This window comes from Salvia hispanica, chromosome 5 (assembly GCF_029641045.1).
Source record: "Salvia hispanica isolate PSC_SH4W2 chromosome 5, Shi_PSC_v1, whole genome shotgun sequence".
Classification (NCBI taxonomy): domain Eukaryota; kingdom Viridiplantae; phylum Streptophyta; class Magnoliopsida; order Lamiales; family Lamiaceae; genus Salvia; species Salvia hispanica.
Window position 1 is genome coordinate 18,973,882 of NC_142696.1, and position 27,401 is coordinate 19,001,282.

Here is a 27,401-nt window from a genome sequence, read left to right on the forward strand (position 1 = left end):
TCTTCTTGTTTTCTGTTTTACTTCGTCTAGCGTCTGCAGATCTGTTTAGTTCTTCGTTGTTATGCATAAATTTGATTTAGATTTAGTTTGCTCTGCTCTGATTTCGTTCATGTTGATTTTCTTATGAGTTTTTACGCAATTTGGTTGAAGAAGATGTGTCGCTGTTAGTTAGTACTCGAGTTAGTTATTCTGCCAGCTTTTCGTCCGTACTCTGCTTTTTCAGTCATGGTCCCCACAGTCAGTTTATTTCCTAGGTCTAGGTAACTGGAGTAGTTTTCTTAGATCTGGTGATTGAGCAGTTAATTTTCTCGCAACGTTCTCTTGTTATTTCGCCTAGGTCTAGCTATTAGCGTAGGAGTTTTAAGATTCCCAAGTCAACTTTAATTTGTTTTCCTCAACCCAAGAAAAATGCGTGGCAGCAGCCAACACCAAAAACAAGTCCAAATCCTTGAACACGATTATTACGCATCCTTCTCTGTGGGATCGATCCCTACTTCCCTATACTAGGTTTAGTAAAGTAGTTGAGGGTTTTTGAAAGAAGTGCTCTGTGTGTCCGACGATCAGGATTTCCTACGACCAACGAGTTCCTAGACCGCGTGATCTAGTGGATTTGCTAGACCGAGGGAACCTGTTTATTTCCTTCTGTGTGCACACGTAACGCACTAAGAAAAACACGCACTTTCAAAATTCAATTAATATTTCATTGAAATATTAAATTAATACTAATAATTCATAAAATCATTAAAAACCACGAAAATTACAACATCCGAAAATACGAAAAATACATAATTGAAACCCTAATATTACAATTTATTGAAATCCGCATAATCATTTGTGTGAATGATTGGTGAGAGTAGAGAGTTTTTTTTTATGGTGGACAATTTGTGGGAATGATTTGATATTTATAGAAGTGATAGGGGGCTTAAAAAATAGAAAAAAAAATTAAAATTTTGAAAAAAATGGCTATAAAAGGTTAGTAATTTTTTTGGATTTTTTTTCGGAATCTTTTTAAAAAAATAAAAAAAATAATGTTCAACGGATATAAACGGGCGTCGCAGACGAACGGGAGCTCGCCACGTGGCCAACGCGCGTGGCGAGCTGTCTAGCCAGCCACATCTTCGCGGAGAGACGTGGGACGAGATAGAGACGAGACGACGTCCCGCATCGCTGTCTCGATGCGGTCTCGTCTCTCCAAGATGAGATAGAGCCCGCATCGAGATGCGATGCGGATGCTCTTACTTGATTCATCAATTGATTTATTCAAATATGGATCAAGTAGAGGTATGCATCGAAGGCACGTGAATCTTTTGAGTAACAGAGCCCTTGATAGATCTAGCAAGGTGATGGTATTGGGTTTATCTAACTTATTCATCTTTTCCCCCACCAAATCCTTCAATCTAGCTTTTGAAGTCTAAATCATCTTATCTTTATTTTCCCTTTTTATTTGAGTTTCAATTAATAGATCAATGTCAAAATAGCAAAATCTTTGGAATCACAAATACATGATTTCATATCATTATTTCTTAAGCTTTATGTAATGACACATTTTCCTATCCTTGCAACAAAGCAAAAACTGCAGTAAGGAGTTCTTAACCAGTTTTTAAGTTACAAAGATAGGTCATCGACACATATATTTTGTACAATTATACGAGGAACAATTATACTCCGGCCATTCCACCCTAAAATGCCTGCAGTTTCATCCAGTCATCTACAGCGGCATCAGTCTTCTATGTTTGAAGAACCATAAAAATGTTGAAAAAATGATGGCTCCGCTAACTCCTGTGATAACCAGGACCCATTTGAATGCACCAGCGTTGTTGAACATTGATATCTCAAAGTTCATGCCAAATATACCGGCTACCACTCCAAATATTGCGACGACAAAAGTTGCAGTAGTCAATAGCAGCTCAAACTGTATAAGCTGGTTCCGAACATTATCCTGCAGATAGATTGTGGGCGCTTAAAATACAAAGAGGGCTAAGGCCTAAGAGTGAGACATCATAATAAAGCCCCTGAGAATTTTAATATCTCAAAGTCTGTCCAAATACCTTCACTCAACACCATGATCTAGAAGAACAACAATATATGATTGAATATTGCATTGAAGTGGATTGAATCAGGACTAGACAATAGACATGTATTGGCGATTGCTAATAATTATGCAAACATACAGCATATTGTTCTTATAACTTGAACTCTATGCTACATCAGTACTACCCAGGATGCATCAGAAAAAAATAATAAATCTATGCCATTTACCCTAAAGAGGAAGACATCTTTCCCAAGAGAGAAGAAAATGAAAAGGAAAAAGAAAAGAGTAAGGCCCATACCAGCTGGATATTGATGAAATCTTCTGTATCGTCAATGTACTCCTTCAACTGAATTAATACAAGCAAATTGTTAATACCATAGGAGTTGGAGTAGGAAGAAATTTAATATTATTATATAACTATATTATACCGAGGTCAGCTTGTTTAGTGTGCTGTCGATAACAACAAAGTAGGCCTCCAACAACATTTCCAGCTCTTCTATATTTTCCGTGGCACTTTCTGAGCTCCTGACACTTTCATGTCTGCTCCTGGCTATGCTAAGGCATTTCTCAAGCTTCCTGCTGCTGTCAGGAGGTGAAGAAACAGGAGAAACAGGAGCAGAGAGAGACAATCCACCATCATTTGATCTATATCCTACCAAGGATTGATCACCATAAAATGAAGACTCCATGCGCCTTTTCTTCTCAGTGAGATACATTTCAGCCATGTCACCATCATCATCCATCAGTTGTTCTATCTCATCCCTGACCTAGATGATAGTGATGCAACTATAAAGGAGCAGAAATAAGAGAGAAAAAATAAAATGTAAGATCTAGTTGGACGAGTTGATATAACTAGCTACATACCTTCTGGACTCTCCGTGTCAATGCGACAAGCCTGCTTTTTAGTCTACGAACTCGTTCCAAATTCAGAGTGCTGATTTTTGAAGTAAGTTCATCCAACAGAGGATATGCTTCAATCTCCAATTCTGCTGCCTATCAAAAATGGAAATTTTCCAAATGCACATTCAATTACATTAGACATTTTTACTGTGTCTTGTCAAGCTTCACATTCATACTGGTTTCTTAACAGCTAAATGTTGTTGACTTGTTATGTTATTAAATTATACAATTCATCCTTTACAGTATGTTTCTATGTACATCCTAAATTTCTACCCAAGATAGTCAAAAGTCAGAGTTGCTTCTTTGCATGATTAGTTTCCAGATACTAACAACTTGGATAACAAAGAATTAAGCACAGCAAAACATCCAAATTGTATAAAATCCTGAAGACATTCAATTACAAAACCTATATCATGGCATATGTTCCACTGTTCCAGATAGCTATCAGATAACTAAATTCACGGGTAGGGTATGGAAGAGAAACACTAGATTTCAGGCTTAACCTCCGGAGATACAAAATATATGGCGCATGTTGTGAATGCAAATATTGGTATCCATCAGGCCAGAATGTATATCTACTAGAATCTGGAACACGTGGAAAATCAATTAACTAGAAGATTAAAGAATCAAGTACGCATCATTGCATTGAACTCAAGTTATTAAGTTTTACAGTTTTACCTTACATCAAAAGGAAAATTTTCAATGCTTCATACAACAATTTTTACTTTAATACCAAAATAGAAATCAAACGACGAATGATGTAAACAGCTGAGGTTTGCTTGGTTGCTTCCTAAATCACAAAGAACATCCTTTACATATCACTGTCATGCAGCTTAAGCTGTTATCATTATTGGGAATATGACCTTTTTACTATATATATAAACATAGTGTTTCTTATCAATTAGGGAAGTAAAAAAGAGATAAACAAAGACATTTCAGCCAGGACATCCAGCATTCTCTGAACAACATGGTGCTGAGAGACAAGGAAGGATCAAAGGAGCAAGCTCTTTTGACATATACCTGAGAATCCAAAAATGTACAAGCCGCTTCCAATGCAACTTCAAGGGCTCTGAACTCAAATGGTAGGTAATCTGGAGATGTGTTTCCAAACATATTGTCAAAATTTCTGCTTCCTCTCCTTCTGCCAGAATCTGGACCTTCAGATTGCTGCCAAACTTCACCTACTCCTGCAGCTTGTAACCGTCTCTGCAATTCCACCACATACTGTAGAACATAGCTATCAAGAGAGTTTAATAGCAAAACCTCATCTGCAGTAATGATGCATCGGATCTGTTCAAGATTTACAACAATCGCTTTCTCTCTGCCAAGGATAGTAGATGGATAAACGAATAATGGGTCTAGTAATCTTAGATCACGTGCAGGGAGATCACATCGACGCATCATACTGAACTTGTCAACCTCAATCACTTGGGAATTCCCTGTTACATCAACACGTATCCATGACCGAAGGCCTTGCCCACGCTTTTTCAGGCCTGAAACATCAACTCCTTGAAATGGGATACGGCCAGAGGCAGATGCCCTGTATGAATTGTCTCTCAGATTTATAGCAGACGCAGGTTTTGGTGGGAGCAGACGTTCCTTGAGGTCTGCCATCACCGAACAGATTCCTCAACTACAGAAGAAAATATATGGCAGGTGAGTTACAATATTGGAGAATGAAATATAGATCACCACCTACAGGCTGCAGCACATTTTAGAAATCACTATCAAGTAGCACAAAGTCCAGTCTGAGGTTAGGCTTTAGACATGGTGAAAGCGTAAACCTAAAACTGATAAACATGACTACATGACATTAAGAGGTCCAGATTTTTGTGTTGTTTCTGTGTCAAAATGTAGCATAAATGTCTTAAGAAAGGTACTACTTTCTCTTACTTATTCTGAAAAGCCCCATCTTCACTAAAAAACTAAGCAAGCAGTCTTTCCCTGCCTCTCTTTCTTATCTTGCAATAGAAGAGATCTTGTGGTTAATATCTTTTTCTTTATCTCTATATCTTTCTCTAATCTCTACAATTCTTCGAAACATATTCATGCTTTCCATTGCATTTTTCATGCTAATTGATCACATACAACATTTTTTTCTCATCGCCACCTTTAACAAAGAAAAACAAACTATCTTTTCATTAGAAACTCCCTAGAAATGACCATATAACCCCTTTTTTTTCTCTGGAGACAAACAAACGCATTCATGTTTTCCATGGCATTTTTCATCCTAATATATCACACAAAAATATTTTTTCATCAGAAACCCCCAAAATAACCATATTACACATGAATAATTGAATACTACAAATTATACAATCGACAAGAAGTTACTATTAAGCTAAAAGCAGTGTCAATCAAGCCAATAATCAAACTAAAATTAGAGCCACATAGTCATCGAAAAGTGTAATATTCTCCCGTCAACAGGCCAAAGGCAGGAAGTGTGACAGAATCAACACAAACACGATTCAAGAGCAAACAGTAAACAAAAATAATTAGTCCAGCCATAGGCAACTCACAAGCTTTCGCAATATTGATGTAACACAATTACAGCAGCAAATCAAGCATCCGAAGGAAGAAAATTAGGGTTTCTCTACTGAGTAGATGAATCCGAATCCAGAGTCAGACAAAATAAAGAGAAACTTAGACGAACATATTTCCTATGGAAAAAGCGCGGCTGCAGATGGACTGAAAAAGTGAGTGAGGTTCGGGAATTTACCTGAATCGTGAGGATTGGTTGCGACGGAAATGATGGGATTTTAACTTTATAACGGTGAAGAAGAAACAATCTAATGATGAGTTACTGATTACTGATGTTTTATGATTCTTACGTTGATTTTATTATTTTATCTACAAATTTTAATTAATAAAAAAACAGATCGAAAGTAAAATGAATAAATCCGGGGGGCCCAACTCTACGTCTATGTATTTGATGATTTGCATGAAAAATAAAAAAAATAAAAAAAAATAAAAAATCTGAACTTTTTTGAGTTAAGAGAAATAATATTCACAATGCTAAAGATTCGTTTGATAAGAAAGATGAGATATAACAAGATTTGTTAAATAAGACAAGAAATGCGGGTTTTGTGTCAAGATAAGTTCGGATGAAGGTTTTTTCGTTGTTGTTTGGTAGACAAGAAATTATCTAGATTTTGTATTAATAAATCATAATAAATGAGGTAGAAATGCTATCCGACCAAATTTGTGAGATACATATCTTTGTATTTTAAGGAAAAATTTGCGGGCTTGGATGGGCCATAGAGAAAACCACGGGCTGACATAATAGGTTAACTATGATATCAAACACTTAGAAATAGTCATATAAGGGTCCGTTTGGTTTGGCGTTTAGCATTCCTCAAGAAAATGTTTTCAGCTTGAAATTGAATAGCTTTTCTTGGGTGGTCATTTAGTAGACAACCGTTTGGCTTGTCACCTAGCTTTTGTTGGTGTTGTACTGCTGTATATACGGAGTACACATTACCAACTAGAATTGACGAATTTATCCTCTTAATTTTCACCAAATAACACCATTTGCCCTTCTGCCCTAATTCGTATTTTAATGCAATCATATGGAACTAATTTATTTGCAGAAACTTGGTGTTGGGGATTCGGTGGAATCGGTGTCTAATGTCGAAACTTAATTGCAAGTTTTTTGGAAGAAAATCTTTAAACTTGTTGGTTGATGGCCATGGAATTGCCATCAACCTCTGACAAAGATTAAACATGAAATTACCAGACAACTTGAATCAAATTGAGGAAACATTCTGTTAAAACTCGAAATTTGAATACCAATTAAACACCCAAATCTAAAATACAATGGTGCGGAGGAAATCTCGGAGTGGGGTAAATTAAACCAAACCTCGAACAAAATAAATGGCCGGTGCCGTTTTCCATCACCACTCTCCGAATCGGCGCAGTCAGCCGTATTATGGGTGTCGACCGGTTGATCTCGAGCAGCAACTGCGTGGAGGTGAAAGAAAACTAATTCAGCAGCGTTAATTAATTCAAAATGAGCTGCTCTGTGTGGAGTTAAAATTGAGGACAATAATGTCATTTTGTGCTTCTATATGAGTTACTGTTCGAAACCCATATACATATCACACCAAATTTGAAAGATAAGAAAACCACCTATTTCAGCATTTTTAGATTGGGCCTGCCACATTTCATCGGGCCAAGCATTTAGCTTAACTAAGAAACCAAACAACCGAATCCACTGGTTACCATGCACTAACTGCTCCTAACATACAAACCAAACACACCCTAAGTATATATATCTAGGCATTATTAACTTATCAAACGTGCCCAATCTAGTAGTAGTATGAATTTTGAATATTCTTTTTTAAGTAGTAAGTTATCCAAATCAGAATAAACTATATATTTATAATTAAAATTCGATAATGCTCAAAAAATTAGTACTATACTTTTATTTTAGTTTTTTTATCCCAATCCAGTAGTAGTATGCTTGTAGTAAGAGTATCCACAATGGTAATAGGCCAGTCATAGATCAGTCACTCTCTCTCCCTGCCATGTCAGCAGCACTAAAAATCCACATGCCACATCAGATTTAGACCAGCCATAGGCCAGCCGCAATAAAAATAATTCAAAAACAACTACATTTTACGGAATAAAATTTACGATTAAATTACGAAATTAAATTTACGAGACATATACGGAAAAATTCATTCATTTCATTAAAAAAAAAGGTACATAGTTTAAAAAAAATACATGATTTTTTTCAAAAAAAAATGGCTTCCACACACGAGCCCCGCCACTCTCTACTCCTCGTCGTCGTCGCCGCCACCCGGGGTATCTGAGCCCGCGTCTGAACCCCCCACCAGTGTCCTCGAGGCATCCAAATCCACCCGCATGTTCTCGAGCATCGAGTAGAGGAACATCTTCTCCGTGGGGTCGGTTGCGGCCTTCCACTCTTGGAAAACCTCGAACATAAGTTCCACCGTCTTCGCACGCGAGACTAACGTGTACGCGCGTGGGGGTGGGGGGACCGAGATGACCTCATGGGGCGATAGGGGGGATCCTCCCCTCGCTGCCCGTTGCGCCCGTTTTTGGCCAACCGGGCGAGGGCGACGAGCAACGGATGGAGGGGATGGAAACTCCTCAGCATCCGGGGGGAGGTCGTGGGATCCGCCGCTGCTGCCGTTGTAGTCGCCGGAATAGTTCAGCCTCTGTTTCTTCGGCCACCCAGCGTCGCACCCAGCCCGGAACTTCTCGAAGTCCTTCAGCAACAAATAGCATTCCCAGAAGAGGAACTCCTTATACTTCCCCGGCAAGGAGAACTGACTCTCCGCTATCCTCCGGGCGTCCTCCTCATTCTACCCACTAGTCAGCTAGCGGAGGGCGTTGGCGTACAACCCCGAAAAACGGCCGACCGCGGCCCTAATGCGCTCCCACCCCTTCCGGCACTCCTCCCCGCTGAAGTCCTTCCCGTGCGGACAGTTCCTCCTGTAGGCAGCTCTAATCTTCGCCCACATGTTGACGACCCGCTGGTAGTTCGCAACCAGCGGATCGTCGCACACCGTCAACCACGCCTTGGCCACCCCGGCGTACTCATCCTCCGTCCACTTCTTCCGCATGGAAGTCCTCATTCTACCCACTAGTCAGCTAGCGGAGGGCGTTGGCGTACAACCCCGAAAAACGGCCGACCGCGGCCCTAATGCGCTCCCACCCCTTCCGGCACTCCTCCCCGCTGAAGTCCTTCCCGTGCGGACAGTTCCTCCTGTGGGCAGCTCTAATCTTCGCCCACATGTTGACGACCCGCTGGTAGTTCGCAACCAGCGGATCGTCGCACACCGTCAACCACGCCTTGGCCACCCCGGCGTACTCATCCTCCGTCCACTTCTTCCGCATGGAAGTGTCGTCAACACCGGGCTGCGAGGACTCGCCGACCGCCTTGCCCTTCCCCTTGCCCTTCTTCTTCTTCGGCGCGGCCCGACCCGCTGGAACGGGAGTGTCCGGATCCCCGAGATCGATCCCCATATCATGCAATGACAGAAGGTCATCGCCAGTGAACTGCGTCTCCACTGGGGTCGACGTGTGAGACGAAGCCGTCAAAAAATTAAGAGAGGGACGATAGACCGTGTCCCCCCCGATGGCCCCTGCATCCCGGGATGCATACCGTGGCGCATCCCTCCCTGATCATCCCCATCATCTGCTGCATCATCTGCTGCTGCATCTGAGGCATACCTCCCCACCCCAGCGCTGGCTACCCGCCGCTCCCCTGCCCCCCGCCCGGCATCCCCCACGGCATACCCCCCTGGTTCCCCCCCGGCGCTCCGGCCATCATCCCCATCAACCGCCCCCAAGGGACGTTAAACCCTGGGCCCATCTGCCCGCCCATTTGGCCCCATCCAGACTGGACTGGACTCGTTGTTGTTGTCCATCGCTCGATGATGCTCTTGTAAAGAAAGTTAGAGAGAGAGAAAACTCGTTAAAACAAGTGGTGCAAATGAAAATGAAACTAAAATCGCGTATATACAGTTTTTCAAAAAAAAAAAAAAAAAAAACCGAAAATAGGCGCTGGCCGATCGGCACGCCACAATGGCGGCCAGCGCCCCTGAATCAGCTAGCCCACGCCGATTTTCTGGCCGATTGCAATGGTTCGGCTAGCCGATCGGCCAGCGCCGCGAATCGGCTAGCCGGCACTGTGGATGCTCTAATGGAGGCGCAAGTTATTGATTATCAAAACCTTCAAGTTGACCAACATCCAAGTAGAAATTTGAATTTATTTTGCCGTATTAGTGTTGATACGTAAAAAAATGACCAGTTTTGTGAATGTTCGGTTGACAAGACTAAATCTCATGATTAAATATGTATCATGTTTGGTTCATAAAATTAATCCCCTCAACTTAATCCTAGCTGGATAGTCTCATGATAATTAGTCATAGCCTCACCCCTCCAACTAAAATAATCTCACAACTTAATACTAGATGGATAGTCTCATGATTATTAGTCATGACAACCGAACATCACCTAAATTGTGTACGAAAAGTAACATACCAAATTATTAAAGTATATTAATCTTTTAGTTGGACATGAAGGGATTGGAAATTGCACTTGGTCACATAAAATGGTGATACTTTTCTCAAATAATTAAATATGGTAAACATAATTTTTACCGAAATTTTGGACTTCCTTTTTTTACAATATCTCATACTTCAACTATTGACGAATCAGTACTCATGATATTATTCCAATTTTTTGTTCCAAATCTAGATTGACATAGCACAAGTGATGTGTGCTTCGAATATATGAAACGAAGTTATAATTTTGTTCTATGCAGGAAAACTCAATCCTCGTACAGCTTTACAGCAACTGAGTGCATATTCGTAACAGCATTTATGCTCAAGCACAGTGTTGAGCTAGTGCCAATTTAAGAAAAACATAGCCATAGATATTCAACGGCTGAGGATATAATGTGGCTGGTTTTAATTATTACAGCAATAGCAATATTAGTTTATGACTCTACTGACCTCAGGTAAGAGAGCTGGCAACATCAATCACAAACCGGTATTTCACATCCTTCTTCACCAGCCGGTCTAGGGCCTCGTTGCAGTAGTTAATAGGAATCAGCTCGATTTCGGGGTAAACCTTGTTGGAAGCACAAAAGTCCAGCATTTCTTGTGTCTGTTTAGTTCCACCTGTTACACTTCCCGTAATTGTTTTTGCGCCTACAAAAAATCGCTTGTCAGTAATGGAGAGGTCGAGAGTAGAAGTAGTCAACTATGCTAAGTTGTACCTAAGATCAGGCTTCCCGGATGGAACTTCACTTCGCTTGGGAATCCAACCAAAACAAGCACGCCCATGGTCTTCAGCAGTGATAGGTATAAATCGAACGATGTACCTCCGGATGCTGTGTTTATGATGAAATCAAGTGATTTTTCCATAGCCTGCACCAAGATGGTAAATAATTTCATCAGCCATGGGACTAAACTTCTTGGTCCTCTTTCAAAGCTAGGATGATAAGATTTTACCCTCATCTCCTTTTCATCCGAAGAGATGACAAAATGATCTGCCCCGAGGAGATTCAATGCCTCGTCCTTCTTGGTAATGGAGGTGCTGAAAACTGTAACTCTCAACCCGAAAGCCTTGCCAAACTTGACAGCTAAATGGCCAAGCCCACCTAGCCCAATAACCCCTAAGGATTTTCCGGGTTGATTCATGTTATGCCGCACCATGGGGGTGTAAACAGTGATTCCAGCACATAGCAACGGCGCTGCTAACTGTGGAGGAATATTCTCAGGTATCCTGAAGCAGTACCTACAGAAGAGAGTTAGTCAGTTTAGAGTTAAATTTCTTAGTTTCTTTACATCTAATACAATTACCTTTCATGAACTACAATGTAGCTAGAATATCCTCCCTTAGTGATGGTACCATCGACATCTACGCCATCAAATGTGAGGACGGATCCCTTGGCACAATGTACTTCTATTCCACTATCACAATACTCGCACTGTCTGCAAGAGTTTACATAAGTTCCCACCCCCACATGCTCACCAACTTTAAAGCGATCGACGTTTGATCCCACCTCCTTCACAATCCCAACAATCTCATGCCTACCAAGTACGGGGATTAGATGTGTCAGTCCATAGACACTGGCAAATTATATCTAAATTACTTCAAAACATCCATACCCGGGTACCAAAGGATAATTCGAATGACCCATTACGTTTCTAGTCCAGACAACATCAGCATAACAAACTCCACAGTATAAAATGCTTATAGAAATATCATCAGCACCAACAGACCTGCACAGATATCACCATGACAGAGATCGAGTGGAACAATGCAAAATTTTACAGCCAAGAATAGGGAAAAGACAAAAAATTGGCAATTGTGGGATTGTAACAAAGAGACAAAGCAAGACTGTTGATTTAGATCACACATAAGCAAATATAAATCCAAGATAAGTAAAAGATCAGAGAGATACGAAGATACCTGCGACTAAATTGATAAGGAGAGAGAGTTCCAGAGGAATCTCTGGCTGCCCATCCAAGGCAATCACCATTTGCACTGGCCATTTCACTCTGTTAGCCTAAAGCCACATTAAACAATGGTTGTCCTTTTAAATAGCAGTAATCGTCTTTAAAATGTATTGGTATGACTTCAAATATATCTGCACCAAGTCACTCCGACTAATTTTCTTTTACTCCAAACACTTAGATGGTTTTTTTTTTCAAATATATCTTTGTAATATCTCATACTACAATATTTTTTTTCCCATCAGAATCCTCAATTAACCAGTTACACCCAACTATTGTACATTAATCTTTTGGAGAATCAATTCCAAGTACTAAATCTAGGACCAGTGACAGTCTTTTCAAATCCCAACGTTCAATCAGCTTACAGATAAAAGAAACAATCTGTGATATTTAAAGTTACTTTCCCAATTCATTCTCCAAAGACAACCAAACACATGCATATCCAATACATTAACTAAAATCCCAAATAGCAGCGTAACAAAGTGATTAATATTTTGAAAAACATCTAAATGCATGATCGGTGCAAGATATGATGAAACCAACATAGTCACCAAAAGCAATAAATTATCCCTTTATCTCGCACTGCTCTTCACTAGACCGGACCGCGAAGTGCAACAAATTCACCACAAATACGCAGTGAGAAATCGATACCATTCACAAAATCATAGAAATCACTCATATAAAGGAAGGAAATTACTGATTTATCGACCGAGTGGATAGAGCTGTCGATAAACCGAATCATGATACAAATAAATTGAGATATGTGATTGGTACAAAGGTGTCGATGAATTGAGATACAAAGTCAAAGTACACCTGCAAATGGTCTAAGATGTGATTGGTAAATTACCTGAATCGGAAGGCAAATCGATGAGTCTGGGAAGCGGGAACGACTACTTCGATTGGATGAGACGAAACAAGTGAAATGATGAGTTGCGGTAGGACTGGGAAACCAGATATATTTTATTGTATTTTACTTGTTCTGTTGTCGGTCCACCATATTAGCCTAGCCTAAAAAACTTTGAGTGAACTACAAAAATAGTTCTTGGATTATTCGTTTATCTTGTCAATGAATCCTGTACTTTAAAAATATCTCCGATAATTCTGGATTAAGCGTTTATCTTGAAAATCATCATTTTTCACTATTTCATGATAAAAATACCCTTTTGGGGGTTTTGAGGAGTTTGGACAATTTGATCTTTTTACATTTTAAATCTGATATTATTTCACTGATGTACTTAAATCTGATATTATTTTAAAATTATCATTCTTCTTCCTTTTTGTCATCCTTCACTTTGTTTCTTTATTTAAATATTAGATTTAATTTTATAAAATTAAATTTTAAATTTTGATTTTTAAATATCAATAAATTTTTAATTATTAAAATTACGAGTATTAAATAACATATTAATAGATTTAATCAATATTTGATAGTGTCTAATATTTAATCAATAAGGTACGATGACACCTTAGTTTTAATCATAAATAGATCATATAACACAATTTATTCCGAAATAAATATGCATCTAATGTAAGACTAATATAATTTTCGTTTATTAATTTGAAAACAATCAAAATTAACTAGAAAATTTTAACAAAAACTCTCCTATATCAAATTTTTAGTAGTATCAAATTTTTAGTCAATTTCATAATATTTTTAGTCAAATTCTCCTATACATTAGATGCATTTATTTCAGAATAAATCGTGTTATATGATCTATTTATGATTAAAACTATTAAATATTGATTACTAAGGCGTCGTCATGTCTTATTGATTAAATATTAGACACTATCAAATATTGATTAAAACTATTAATTTGTTATTTAATAGTAATTTTAATAATTAAAAAAAATTATTGATATTTAAAACTCAAAATTTAAAATTTAATTTTATAAAATTAAATCTAATATAGAAATAAAGAAACAAAGTGAAGGATGACAAAAGGGAAGAAGAATGATAATTTTGAAATAATATCAGATTTAGTACATCACTGAAATAATATCAGATTTAAAATGTAAAAAGACTAAATTGCCCAAATCCCTCAAAACCTCCCAAAAGGGTATTTTCGTCACAAAACAATGAAAAATGACCATTTTCGAGATAAACGCTTAGTCCAGGGTTGTCTAGGGATATTTTTAAAGTTCAGGGTTCATTGGCGAGATAAACGCATAGTCCAGGGACTATTTTTGTAGTTCACTCAAAAACTTTTTAGTCTTATATACTTTTTTGAAAAGCTTAATTAAATTGAGTCATTTTTTTTAAATATCTTAATTAAGTTAAGTTATTTCTTTCTTTTAAAAGAAAATAAAAGGAATGAAAAATTATAAATTTGGAATATTTTTTAACATAATACTATATGAAAGATAAATAAATTTTTAGAAAAATATTAACCAATGAAATTACACCATATGACATAATCTCGTCGACTGAATTAACATAATGGCATGGGCAACCAAGTGGTTGGAGGTTGTCATCCATATGATAGAGACGAAGACCATCAATTTCAATTTTTTTCCTTTTCTTTTTTAATTGTGTAATGACACGGAGGTGGGCTTCCATCAACCGATAAAACTTGGTCTTAAGGAATACGTAGGGGCCAAAAATGGATATTAGCCTTCTATTTATATCACAAAAATAACATTTGGGTTAAATTATACTTCGTCCGTCCATCAATACAATGAGAGTTTTGATCTAGCACAAGTTTTAAGAAACGTAGTACTACTACAATGTTGGTTGAAAATGTAAGTAAAAGATGGATCCTATTTTTATAAATTAGTAGTTTTATATTAAAATGTGAATGAGATAAAATTAATGGAATGTGGGGTCTATTACCAAAAGTAGTAAAAAGAAAAATGAGAAGTTTATTGGTGGATAGACGAACATGGCAAAATGAAAAGTTTATTGGTGGACGGAGGAAATAGTAGACTAAAGTCCCTTTTTGGTCCAACACATATGGTCGTTTTACAAAGTTGGTTCAGAACATTCACTTTTTGGAAATTGACTCCCAAACAAATAGAAATGTCGTCGAAGTAATATTTTTTTAACGGTTTCGTCAAAAACTGATGATCAACGCCCGATTAACTATATTATGAACTAATGGCATATTTAAATAAATTAAAAAAAATTAGCCACTTCTTGTTTTCTTCGTTGTCTTCACCTCCACTGTTGCTCACGCGGAGCCGCCGCCAGGCTTACGCTGGCTTCACTTGGCCTTCCACTCCTCTCCTCATTCCAAGACTCGACAGCCCTAACTCTCCCTCACTCTCCTCGCATCCCCCCAGTCTAGATATAAATTAATTTTTTTTTTTTAAATTTAAAAATATACTCCCTCCATTTTTTCAAAAATAGACACATGTTTTAATGCAAAATTGGTAAAGTAAGAGAGAGTAAGAAAAAAAGTAGGTCTTGACTCTCCCTCACTCTCCTCGTATCCCCTGTCTAGATATAAATTAACTTTTAAAAAATTAAAATATATACTCCCTCCGTTTCCTAAAAATAGGCACATGTTTTAATGTAAAATTGGTAAAGTAGAGTGGGAGAAAAAATGGATAAAATAAGTGAGATGAAGAAATAAAGTATTGGAATTAGTGTTAGTGGATTGCGGAGTCTGTTTCCTAAAATGAATGTTTTCATTTTTAGAAAACGGACTAAAAAGGAAAGAATTTCTATTTTTAAGAAATAGAGAGAGTTCTTTAATGCCGTAAGTACTAAATAAATAACTTCATTTAGATTTTTAATAATGAACAATAAATAGATCAAGAATTTCTTTTCCAAATAATTAATGGGCATTTTATAATGATCAACAATGATTTAGGGTTTACGGGTGAGAGAGAGAAACGGATACAGTGAGAGAAATGAAGAGAAAAAATAGTAAAATTGGTATTAGTGGATTGTATGGTCCATTTTGTAAATAGAAAATTTAGAAAACTTCTACTGAACGAACCAAAATGGATATAATTTTATTTTTAAGAAATTGAGGTAGTATTATTATTTGAAATTAATGGGAAAAAGAACGATTACAACTACGACTTTTTACTTTTGCGTAATATAATAATAATGTCCGGCAATTTTAAGATATTAAAATTGTACTAAAAGTATAATTAAAAGAAATAGCTCTAACATAATTTAACGTGGATCAATACGGTATATCTTACTTAAATCACATATTGTATATATTACTGAAACCTCTACACTGTAACGTGGAGTACCTTACAAAAAATGCAATATGAGAAAAAACAATACATTTATCTTACCAAAATTTTTGGCATACCACATTTTTGGTATGGTGAATTTCAATAATGATACCATACCACATTTTCGGTATGCCGTACCAAAATTCGGTATATCGTACTTTTATGCGGCGTATCAGTTTACGATACGGCATATACCGAAATCCCATTATTTTGAAAATAACTCCCTTAGTTCCATAAAATAATCTCTTTTTTTTCATTTTGGTCAATCTCATAAAAATAGTCTATTTCTATTTTCGGCATGTTTATCTCTTTTATGAGGTAATTTTTTGTTCTTCTTCTACTTTACCAATTTCGTATTAAAAACATGTGTCGTTTCCAAAGTCACTATTCTTATGGCACAGAGAGAGAATTAAATAGAAGAGTGAACTACAAAAATAGCCTCTACGTATGCCAGGTCGAACGCCAGAGGTACCTATGTTTAAAAAAATACAACATGCCCCTCTATGTATGGATATAATATCATTTGAGGTCCTTTTTCACTATTTTTAATCTTTCATATCCTTTTTTCTTTCTCTTTTTTACATTTATGCCACCGAGGACATTTTTATCTTTAAAAATGCAACAAAAAGAAAGGTATGAACCGTAATTCCTCCTATTATCTTTTCTTTACTTTTTGTATGCTATTTTCATTTTTTATTTAAATACTTAGTAAAATCTAGATTCATAAATTAATATACTTACAAATTCTAATTAGAATATCAGATTATATATGTATTTATTTATTTGTTTTGCACCTTTTCTTTTTCAGTGTAATATTTATTTTTTAAAATTCTAATTACAAAAAGTGTTTTTTTTTAAAATAAAATTATATCATAATATTATATTATACAGAAAAGTAAAAAGTGTAAAAAAAATAAATAAATACGTAATACAATCTGAAATCTAATTAGAATTTGTAAATTAGACTAATTTATAAATCTAAATTTTAAGTATTTAAATAAAAAAATACATAATAGAAAAAGAAGTAATAAGTGTAATAATTATAAAAATAAGAAAGACTAGAACACCCTTGGATTGGCATTTTGGATAAAAAGTGAAGGGGAAAAGAGCATGAATGACTGGAAATAATGAAAAAGGACCTCAAATGATATTATATTCATACTTAGTGGGGTTTGCTGCATTTTTTAAAACATGGTTACTTCTAGCGTTCGACCTGGCATATACAGGGACTATTTTTGTAGTTCACTCTAAGTACAAAACCAATGAAAATAATGTTTCAAAATACTTAGAGAGTGTCCAAATAAATAAATTAAATATATTTTATACTCCCTCGTCCCATCGAAGATGATTCACTTTCCTTTTTCGTCCGAATCAACCAAGATGACCCCTTACTAATTTAAGAAATAATTAAGATACAATTACGTTTTTTTTCTATCTTATTTTATTCAACTCTATTACTGTTATACATCCAACACCATTTTCTCCGTTACTTTATTTTCTTTCTTACTTTAAAATACATAACAATCTTTTCAATCTCTTACTTCTACTTTGAAACATCCAACAATTTTTCTCTCTCCTTTAACTCCTTAATAATAAGATTGCATAAAATTTGGTGGCATTCAAGGAATTGGTCATCTTCATTGAGACGGATGGAGTACATATACTTAAAGTATATTTTATAATTTAAAAATATATTAAATGGAGTATATTTTACAATATATACTGCGAATTCGGTATACCCTGTATATGGTACATACAACATTTTCGGTATATAGTAGATACCGAATTTCAGTATGTCGCGATATATCAAAATTCATACTATTACGTTACCAAAATCGTTGATAAGATATCATACCGTTCGGAAAATCATGGTATTAAACTCTCATCCCCTACTATAAAACACTGCTAATCTCTAATTCACAAATGCATGCAACTAATTCAGCACAATTTGAATTCATACACCCACCTGTGATAACTCACCAATTTGAATATTTGTTTTACTCCTGCAATTAATCCAAATGTGCATTCCATAAACACCGAATACAAAGCGATGCATAAATTCCAATGTAATCAGCCCAAACCACAGTAACGAACTAGTCCATTATTCTTTCAACGTAGAAAATCAATCCTTATTCCAGCAATATATGCCATCATTTCCTACTGAATCAACTCGTCAGAAAACCTTTTACCTTGGTACCGAGTCTTCCTAGCAGAAGCTACATGGCTAAAACACCGGTATTTACAGAAGGCGTTGAGTAAAAATTTGCCGAATCTGATCACCAGTGATCGAAATTTCAGCTTGTTTCACCCAGAGGAGTGAGACTTGGGAGCCCGAAAAATTCTTCCACGTGTTTTACTGTGAGGGCACAACCTGTTCTGATGAAGATGGTTTTGAGAATAAAGCTTTCTTGAATTGCACTACGATCATCGTCATGTTATCGCAGCCTTCCAACCCAGACGATGGTGCCAAACACCTATCAAATGCTCTCTCGCACACCATAGAGAGCTTCTTTTCCTGCAAGTTTTTTAATAGTCATGTTTTAGCTTTCCATGAGATATGGCGATAATGGTTGCGACTGATACAGCAAGGACTTACAGAGTTCAACTGTTGTTTCACGAAATCAACTGCTTGTTCACTTGACATGCAATCCCTAGCAAAAGAAAGAAAGTAAACCGCACAAAAAAGGATATGAAGGCAGTGAATATTCTTATATTCGATTCGAGATTATGAGCCAAAGAATCACAAGTTAGCAACAGACTGAAACAGGAAATGCATAAATCACAATGGAGAACATCCAATGACTGGACTGGAGCCCCCACAAGTATTAGATTTTGCACGTTGAATAAAGATACAAGTTTAAGGATTTGCATATACAGTTCGTACACTCCTTCACAAGACACATCATATTATTAAAATTTTCATTAACATTTCCTACAGAAAAGTTGCATTTATAATGGAAATCACAGCTCCCATAATCTAAAAGAGAACAAAAAGTTTGACAAGAATATTAGTTGTAATTCCTGCTGGTAACGTTATCTTGTAGTTCATCTGTTAAATTTTGTTCGAACATATTCAAAGTTTGGTGTACGTAACAAAAATTTCATGTCTAATTACCAAAGCCAGTAATTAAGACCACAAATCATATCTCCAATTGTTGTTTTCTCTGAATAAGGAAGAGTCAACATATCCAAAAACCAGACTGTATTACAAATATCACCTTATAAAGCAGACTGTATTTTAAAACCACCAGCACATTAGAACTGAACTCTTAGAATCTATAATTATAAAGCTCTTGATATATGTCTTTGTGGTTAAACAACTAGGATAACTTTCATATCCTTGATGGGATCAAAAATAATTTCAAAACTCGTTGCATAACAACATGAAATAACAAATAAAAAGATAGCTCTATCATAGATACACAAGATAATCCCATTTTGGGCTAAAAGAAATACATGCATAATATAAATTAAAACATATACGACATCAGAAAGTCTTACCATATCCCATCACATGCTACTATAAGAAATTCATCATCTTCAGAAAGCTCAACCTATTTGGGGGAACAACAACCAGAAAATATGTCATACCGGCAAATTGGTTCCATGCCACAGAATGCAAAGGGTGTAAAACTTTTCAGTTATTCTTTGACATTTTCCTAAGAATTACATTAAAATATCTCAAAAAGACAGTTAGGCATAAATAAAAAAATCCACATACCTTAATTATATCAGGGTTTGCTGTGACAATTTGCTTTTCAGCAGGCAATGACCTATTTTGCTTCAACTCCATATCACCTGAAAAGATTTGAAACTATCATTATGGGCAGAAAAGTATTGGAGCACTACTGCGCTCCATACAGACAGATGGCCAAGTCTGTTTTACGTTTTACGTACCAATTGCTCTTGACAGGTTCAAGCTCCCATTGACCCGCCCATATTGTACATACCCACCAGCATCTAATATCCTTTTTTTCTCAATAGCATGATCTGGCTTGTGATCTTTGGATAACTCGAACGCCTGCTAGAAAGTTTCACATTCCATACAAACATGACCCAACATCTCTTGTAAAAATTGATGACCCACAAATGTCACTGCTTATTGCAAAGACATGACACTCTCTGAAACAGAATAATACCTAAAATGTTACCACCTCCGTCCCTCGTCCCTTAAAAGTAGAAACTATTTCCATTTTGGGCAGTCCCTTAAAAATAGAAACTTTTGAATCTTTCTATTTTAGGACGTGGACCCCACAATCCACTAACACTATTTCCACTACTTTTCTCTTCTCTCTTATTTTACCCATTTTTCTTTTCCTCTCTCTTACTTTACCAATTGTGCATTAAAACTTGTGATGTTTCAAAAGTTTCTATTTTTCGAGGAAGGAGTATATTTTAAAAAATTACCAATTCAATTAAACATCTGAATAATTTTATTCTCTGAAAACTCTAATTTGTGTTAGGGACATTTACTAGGCAGAAACAGTTGAAGGATTTAGAACACCACCACAAATGCATAAAAAGAAAGAACAGACTTCACCTTTCCCTTGCGAGACATGACACATCTGGAGTCACCAGCATTTGCAACAAGCAGTTGATTATTTTGGATAATTGCAATACATGCTGTGCTTCCAGAACTTGGGCCACTGTAATCTGAGGGAGTTCCCTACATTATGGAAGATACCAAGGAACCAGTTAGAGAAAAGAGGTGAGGGAGGCTAGCAGGGAACAGTAAAAACAGGAAATACAATTGATATATAATTATTAACGAAAACAAAACAAGTGGTAATCCTTTTACGATGCCCTACGGTAAACTACCGTCCTTATACTAGACTCGAGACTAAACAATCTGCTCAAACCTCAAGGGAAGGGAACTATATATAAGACACCCTAGAAAACTAAAGGACAAAATTAATAAGATAAAGATAAAGAGACTCCATGATCTCCACAGTCAACTAATCAAGTCTCCATAGAGACTCCATAAAGACCACATAAAGGTTCCATGATCCAGGCTTTTAATCTCCAAAATTAACAAACCTATGATTATCAGAACCCTTGTGTGCAATATAATTTTCCCAAAACATCATCAAATCAAAACATTTATCCTTGTGAATTCAGATCAAGAATGCGACACAGTGTGGAGTAAAAAACAGAGGTTCTCATCTTGATAAACTTCAACAAGAATCCAGATAAACTGAGATATCTTAAAGAAGAAACAGAGAATGAATGAATATAGAGGCGGTGTTTGTTTACTTCCCCAAATTCTAATTCTTTCCTTGAGAAACAAAATAATGTTTGGTTTATTCATCCCCCCAAAACAACTTAATATTCTCCCAATCTTCTGTCACATCCTATAGCGTTTCTCTGTCCTACCTACTATCACCATATTTACACAACAAAACATCAACATAAGTCTTCGACTAAAATATGCAAAATATAACTTCGGTCATTTTCCTTTTCAATACAATTAATTATATTCAATAGAAAACAAAATGAAATAAACTATATCAACAAAACGAATTTTGATTTGAAATCTACTGTAAAAATTGTTACGCCTAATTCCGAAGGGAAATAAATGACTTTTATATTTCTACCTTAAATCTTTCTAGCCCTATTTCTACCTAAAATCTTTCTAGTCCCCAGAAGAATAGATCAGTAACAATTAAAATGCCAACCCAGCATTACTTAATCTTTAAATTCCGGAATTGTCAGTTCCAGAAAACATCGGTTGTCATTTTATGCATACATTTTCTCATAAGAATAGCAAGTAACACAAACTTTACCACAAAAGTCACACATAACTGGATGGTATAATGGAATATGGTTATAGGACAAATGCCTGCAATAGATGAGATAACTCTTTATTTTCTCATGGGATATTGGCACATAATATCATGGAACTTTCAAAAAGTAGGATTTTTCCCACGAACTTTGAAATTGGCAAATAATATCATGAACTTTAGCCTGAGTTTGTTATTTCCCACCAATGAAAAAATTCCGGCAAATAATATCATGATACGATTTGTTTCGTAATTTCTCAACAACAATTTCGAGAGCTTCAAGTTTTTCAATATTTGAGAATAGTTTTTCTTGAAGCATAACCTCCAAATTTGTTCTTCAATCTATTAATATAGCCAGAATTTTTTCATTGGTGAGAAATAACAAACTCAGAGTAAAGTTCGCGACATTATTTGCCAATTTCAAAGTTCGAGGGAAAAACCCAACTTTTTGAAAGTTCCATTATATTAGGTGCCAATATCCCTTTTCCCTTTTGGAAGCTTATAAAGATAGAATTTTTTTTAGTGTAACATCTGGTTCTATGCATGATGAACAATCTAATCTCCTCAGAAATTTGACACATGCAAATATAAATTTTATATACTCCTACTATTTCCATTTTAGAAAAGTAGAGGAATATATATATAATCCAGCAACAATGCCCCAGTTCTGAAATGAGTTATATCTTCTGTTTCTAAAATGAGTTATATCTTCTTATGTTTTGTCATATGTTTTTCGTCAGAGGTAGAAAAGGTGCTACTCTATGCACTAGTAGCACAAGATGTCTCACTCTCTATATAATTATAAGCATATAATACAGGTCCAAAGAGCATTTAGTAGACATTTAGTGCATGTTCTGCCTTATTTTATTTTCTTTCACTGCATATATCACGAACTTTAGATGTGAAAGGTATCAGACATTTTTGGTTTGTGGTTCAGTAGACAGGGGGCAATGCAAGTAAAGCACTATGCAATACACTGGTTTTATTCAATTTTAGAGCAAGAAACTTCTTTAGTCAAATTAGTGCAAGTAGGTGTTTAGCACGTACTTCATCCGAGGACAAGACATCCTTGCCATTATCTTCTTCAGTCTTTTGTAAATTTTCTACATTACTGGTAGACTGGTCCACTTTACCCCTTAGTAGTTCCAACTCCTTCTGTCCTTTTCTTCCACACATCATTTCGTCCATTCTGCACCAGAGAAGAATGATGGTACAAACTTGTTAGCATAACAATGATCCTGATAAGAGCTAGGAATCAAGAACCACATTGATCATTTTGATCCATATAAGATATATGGTGTATTTTCTCCCAGAACAATGTTTTGAATGAAATGAAAAATATAGTCTACTGGATGAGATAATAATCAATACAATACAAAGCCTCAACAGAAATGAAAAATAACCTGAGAAAAGCCTTTCTAACAGAATTTTCGAGATCACCAGCAGCATACGCTTCATCATTCAACACCTGTTGATGGAGAAACTTGGCACAAAATCTGGAAACTTCATTTCCTGCATAGTTGATCAACCCCAGTTATCAAGAGAAAAAGGTACTAACCTATAAATCTGTAATAAAATTTAAAGTTAACCTAAGTAATAGATTGTTTTCCCATTAACTTCAAATTGTTCCCACAAATGATGGATTGCACATTTACACCAAAAAGTATTAAAATATCAGTTCTAAGCCGATTGAGCTTATTTTTGTAGTATCTAAACTTCAATAGATACTCTAGATCTTGCATTCTCTTATTACAAGAATTGAGACTCTAAATTTCTTGGTAGAATATCATGTGTATATAAACTTAATTTGGGTGGTTTTATTTGTTAGATGTCTTAATCTCTAAAGCAGGATCAGGTCCCTTAATGAATAAGAACCTAATAAACAGTTTGAGTTTCTTAAAAGAAAGTTTCAGTACACCAGCTATTAATCAAAATTTGAGTGGACCCTGTTTTTAAAGGTTAGTGTAGAGCCAACAGTTAAGCTAACCTATATCAATAAACCTCGGCAACAACTGCCATCAGACAAAAAAGGAAAAAAAATTACATAAAGATTTGTGTTTACCCCCATGACCATCATAAACTCCAAAGAAAGAGGTTGAATCATCCAAATTAGTGAACGCAGCATGCTGTAAAATAACTCAACCAAGAAAAACAAAAGAACATAAGACCTCTCTTATAAATATATAGAGTTCCCTTTTCCCTCATGAAAGATACACATTTACGGAAAAGTGTTCATGACTTGATAAGGCAAAGGAAGTAACATAAACAGTGGTTAAATATCAAATGCATTTTGGAAAATGATAATCACTCAATCATCTCCTGTTTCTTCTGAAGTCCTAACTGTGGTGGATCCTGAATAGTTAAAAAATGCAGTAAAAATATATGAAAAAAAAAAGAAAGAAACATGAGTAAAAAAACATGGTTGCATCAATGCTACACTTTATCCAATCATTTTATTACTTACAGAGAACTTCATAAGCCAGAATGGTCAGAGAATTTCAGCATTTCAGATAGTGTTCATGGTCATATAATCCATTGCAAACTGAAAGTAACTACAGTAAATATTAGCTAGTAAGTAGAAAGAAGTTCGAATGTTTTGCTCATTCATTATCATTTAATTAACATATTAGGGATACACATTGACTTTTCTGTGATCAAGAGAACAAAAAGGGGAAAGGATCATTCCATGGTTAGGCATAGCAAAAACAGAATCTTGTTAGAAGATATAACCATCATAGCATCTTATCTATATGCAGACATCTGATCACATGCAATCTAGATATTGGGAAACAAAAATTGGTAGTAATAAGCATAACACTACAGTACATTGGCATAAGAACCCCTGAGGAGTACTATAACTTGGAAATATGAATATCATCACATTTACGGATGAAGTGGATAAGAAGTTAGAATAGGCCAAAAACAAACTTTTTTATGCATGCAAAAACTAAAGCAAGATACAAATATTTTTAAAGTAGAATCAGTTACAGCATCTTCCATAGTAGCTCGCCAACCCTGCATAGACGACACGCCATATCTAAGCCTCTCATTTTCACCATCCTCTGAGGCTTTTCCAGTCTTTGGAGTGCTAAGGTATACCCCCATTTCAAACTGCAAGAACAACTAATCAATTTCGCAAACCACTGTAGAGCAAAATATGAAGTCAAAGTCAGTTTCACCATCTCAGTATTATATAGTTAGCACCTGTATTCTGCCTTATCAGCGAAAGTTACTTTTAATACAATAAAGGTTTGGAACAAGTTCAGAAATCTAATGTTTATTTGCAGTTACAAATATAAAATTGCAACCTATATTATTATCTTTTATATCAATCACTTTTGTTGAACAATTGATCTTATCTTTTAAAGAAGATTATACTATTATCAAGCATTAGAAGGCGAGCAAGAGCATTAGATCTGAATCTTTACAAATGAAGAGAATCTTAATATCTTCGGTCTTCCTAATGAACTCACCAAGACAGTTTAGTATTAGTAAGGGTGTTTTCCTAGAGAAGAGAATTAAAGAAACAACAGTAAGGGGGCTGTTCCCTAAATACATAGGTTTGTTTCTACAATCCACGGCATCATGTTTGCAGATTGATTCCTCAATCCTCATCTAGAAACTATATAGTCAACCAATATTCTTGTTTCCCCTTGCATTCTTACTTTCAAGATTTAAGACTTCTACTTTGCACAACAATTCAACATTTTTCAGATGATGGTCCAATCATACCAACTCTATACCTATTAATCGTGAACACTATCATTGTTTTCAATGGCATTATTTATTAAAATGTCAATTTCCAAGTATATGAAGTGCAAATTTTAGTTCAATCATATTAAATATTTCCTTCAAATCTTTAGAAGCTTTTGGAAGAAGGGGTAACACCAAGAAATTACACTATGAGGACACAAAGATCAGCCCAAAAAATATAATCACGTAACTGACATAAGATACCCCCTAGTGCATACAAATGCATATTCTACACATGTGAAAATGGAATACACCTATCTTAATACTTGATTTCATTATATAAGAAACAGTACATGTCTAGAACTTTATATACTCAAGTAAATGAAATAACTTTAATCAGAATAACCACAAACATGAAAGTTACATGGGACATGTTGAACACAATCTTGAGTATTGGTTCTGAAGATATTTTCTAGTAGCTAAAACGTGTGCTCAAGAAAATAAAAGCCCTACACTGAGGTCTCTATTGAATGAATGCTTCAAAAATAGTTCTTATCATGCAAGGACCCATAACTTTTAGAAATGCTTTGTAAAACAGAACAATATTCCCTTATGGCTGAGAGTTGATGAACATTATGCTCCCAACAATGAATTTTAACTTCGAGATGCCAATGATACTATCACAGCATCCATGAAATTGATCAATCATATAACTCTGACCATACATTTTAAATAGCCAACTAAATCAATCCTTCCAAGCATCATCCACTATTGAATTTTTCAGCAGGCATAAATTGTCCTTATCCTTCTTCAATGCACCAAGTAAAAGTCATTTTACTCTTACACATGCACTTCACAAATGGCTAACCTCATGAACTCATAATCTGGTTCCATGTTAGTATCTAAGTATGGAGTACCATAACTTATACACTGCCTTCATTTCTGCTTAAGATAGCAAAATAGGTAACATATGACTTTCTGGCCTAAAAGTTTCTCAAAGAATTTGAAAATCTGGTATAAACTATGATTCAACTTACTTATTTTTGAGTTTCTAATGGGTGTAAAGTTAGCCAGCCCGCTACTGAACTAAAAGCACACAAGATATTAAGTATCGCCAACACAAATTTATAAAAGCTGAGTGTGTGTTGTAGATATATTGGCAACAATACAGACTATACAAACGAAGAAAAGTAATTAGATGTGAATCATCAATGCAATACACTTGAGTTTCGAATATGATTGTACATAAAATCCCCAATTACATATACAATACACGTTCACACGCCTTAAAAACAATCACAGACAATTCCATTGCTGCTAGATTTGAAGAGGATACCGGATAACAAAAAGCGCAAATCAATTAGATCAGGAAGATACTAGAAAATGAACGCTAACTAACATCGGAAAAGAAGACGAAGAAATTAAAATCGCAGGGAGAAAATGAAATGGCGTATGATTGAATCAACAATTTTACAGAGATACGATAATTCGTGATGGAATTATTTGGCGATTATACGAGCGTACTAACCTGTGGAGAAAAGTGAAAGTTAGAGAGTAAATATGATTGATAATTGTGATTTGTGTCGTTTTATACCGCTTTGGAGCTGCGTAAAAAATGGAGCTAAGCAATGTTACGGTTTATGATTTGTTGGAATTGGACTATTGGAAATAATCGGACAGATCTAGTTTATGGCTATCAAATCTTGTTATAATCATCCATTATTCAGTAAAAAAGTGGGATTAAAAGGATGTCACACTAATTCAAATAAACAGAAAATGATTAATTTTGATTCATGTACTAAAAGATGT

General features: G+C 35.7%; 3 protein-coding genes across 7 annotated transcripts; all 3 read right to left on the bottom strand.

Annotated features, from left to right (window-relative positions):
• Window positions 1-1,485: 1,485 nt before the first annotated feature.
• LOC125190109 (magnesium transporter MRS2-1-like) lies at window positions 1,486-5,758 on the bottom strand. Of its 2 annotated transcripts, none has more exons than XM_048087310.2 (6): window positions 5,652-5,758; window positions 3,953-4,565; window positions 2,897-3,025; window positions 2,461-2,799; window positions 2,331-2,378; window positions 1,486-1,939 (listed from the first exon to the last, which is right to left on the bottom strand). In XM_048087310.2, exons 2-6 carry the CDS (start codon window positions 4,544-4,546, stop codon window positions 1,709-1,711), a joined length of 1,341 nt encoding a protein of 446 aa, XP_047943267.1. In that variant the 5' UTR covers window positions 4,547-4,565; window positions 5,652-5,758; the 3' UTR covers window positions 1,486-1,708. The 2 variants fall into 2 exon arrangements, with proteins under 2 accessions (XP_047943267.1, XP_047943266.1); XM_048087309.2 differs by lacking the exon at window positions 5,652-5,758 and adding an exon at window positions 5,452-5,645.
• Window positions 5,759-10,198: 4,440 nt separating this feature from the next.
• On the bottom strand, window positions 10,199-12,900 carry LOC125191014 (cinnamyl-alcohol dehydrogenase). Its single transcript, XM_048088469.2, has 7 exons — window positions 12,776-12,900; window positions 11,885-11,981; window positions 11,581-11,694; window positions 11,272-11,502; window positions 10,921-11,206; window positions 10,686-10,836; window positions 10,199-10,617 (listed from the first exon to the last, which is right to left on the bottom strand). Exons 2-7 carry the CDS (start codon window positions 11,965-11,967, stop codon window positions 10,421-10,423), a joined length of 1,062 nt encoding a protein of 353 aa, XP_047944426.1. The 5' UTR covers window positions 11,968-11,981; window positions 12,776-12,900; the 3' UTR covers window positions 10,199-10,420.
• Window positions 12,901-18,091: 5,191 nt separating this feature from the next.
• On the bottom strand, window positions 18,092-27,257 carry LOC125188749 (putative protein phosphatase 2C 60). 4 transcript variants are annotated; one of them, XM_048085782.2, is made up of 11 exons: window positions 27,121-27,257; window positions 24,888-25,010; window positions 23,962-24,025; window positions 23,303-23,411; window positions 22,947-23,088; window positions 20,660-20,785; window positions 20,017-20,140; window positions 19,841-19,917; window positions 19,621-19,673; window positions 18,716-18,770; window positions 18,092-18,634 (listed from the first exon to the last, which is right to left on the bottom strand). In XM_048085782.2, exons 2-11 carry the CDS (start codon window positions 25,002-25,004, stop codon window positions 18,473-18,475), a joined length of 1,029 nt encoding a protein of 342 aa, XP_047941739.1. In that variant the 5' UTR covers window positions 25,005-25,010; window positions 27,121-27,257; the 3' UTR covers window positions 18,092-18,472. The 4 variants fall into 4 exon arrangements, with proteins under 4 accessions (XP_047941739.1, XP_047941738.1, XP_047941740.1 ...); XM_048085781.2 differs by lacking the exon at window positions 27,121-27,257 and adding an exon at window positions 26,929-27,109; XM_048085783.2 differs by lacking the exon at window positions 27,121-27,257 and adding an exon at window positions 26,992-27,103.
• Window positions 27,258-27,401: the final 144 nt, after the last annotated feature.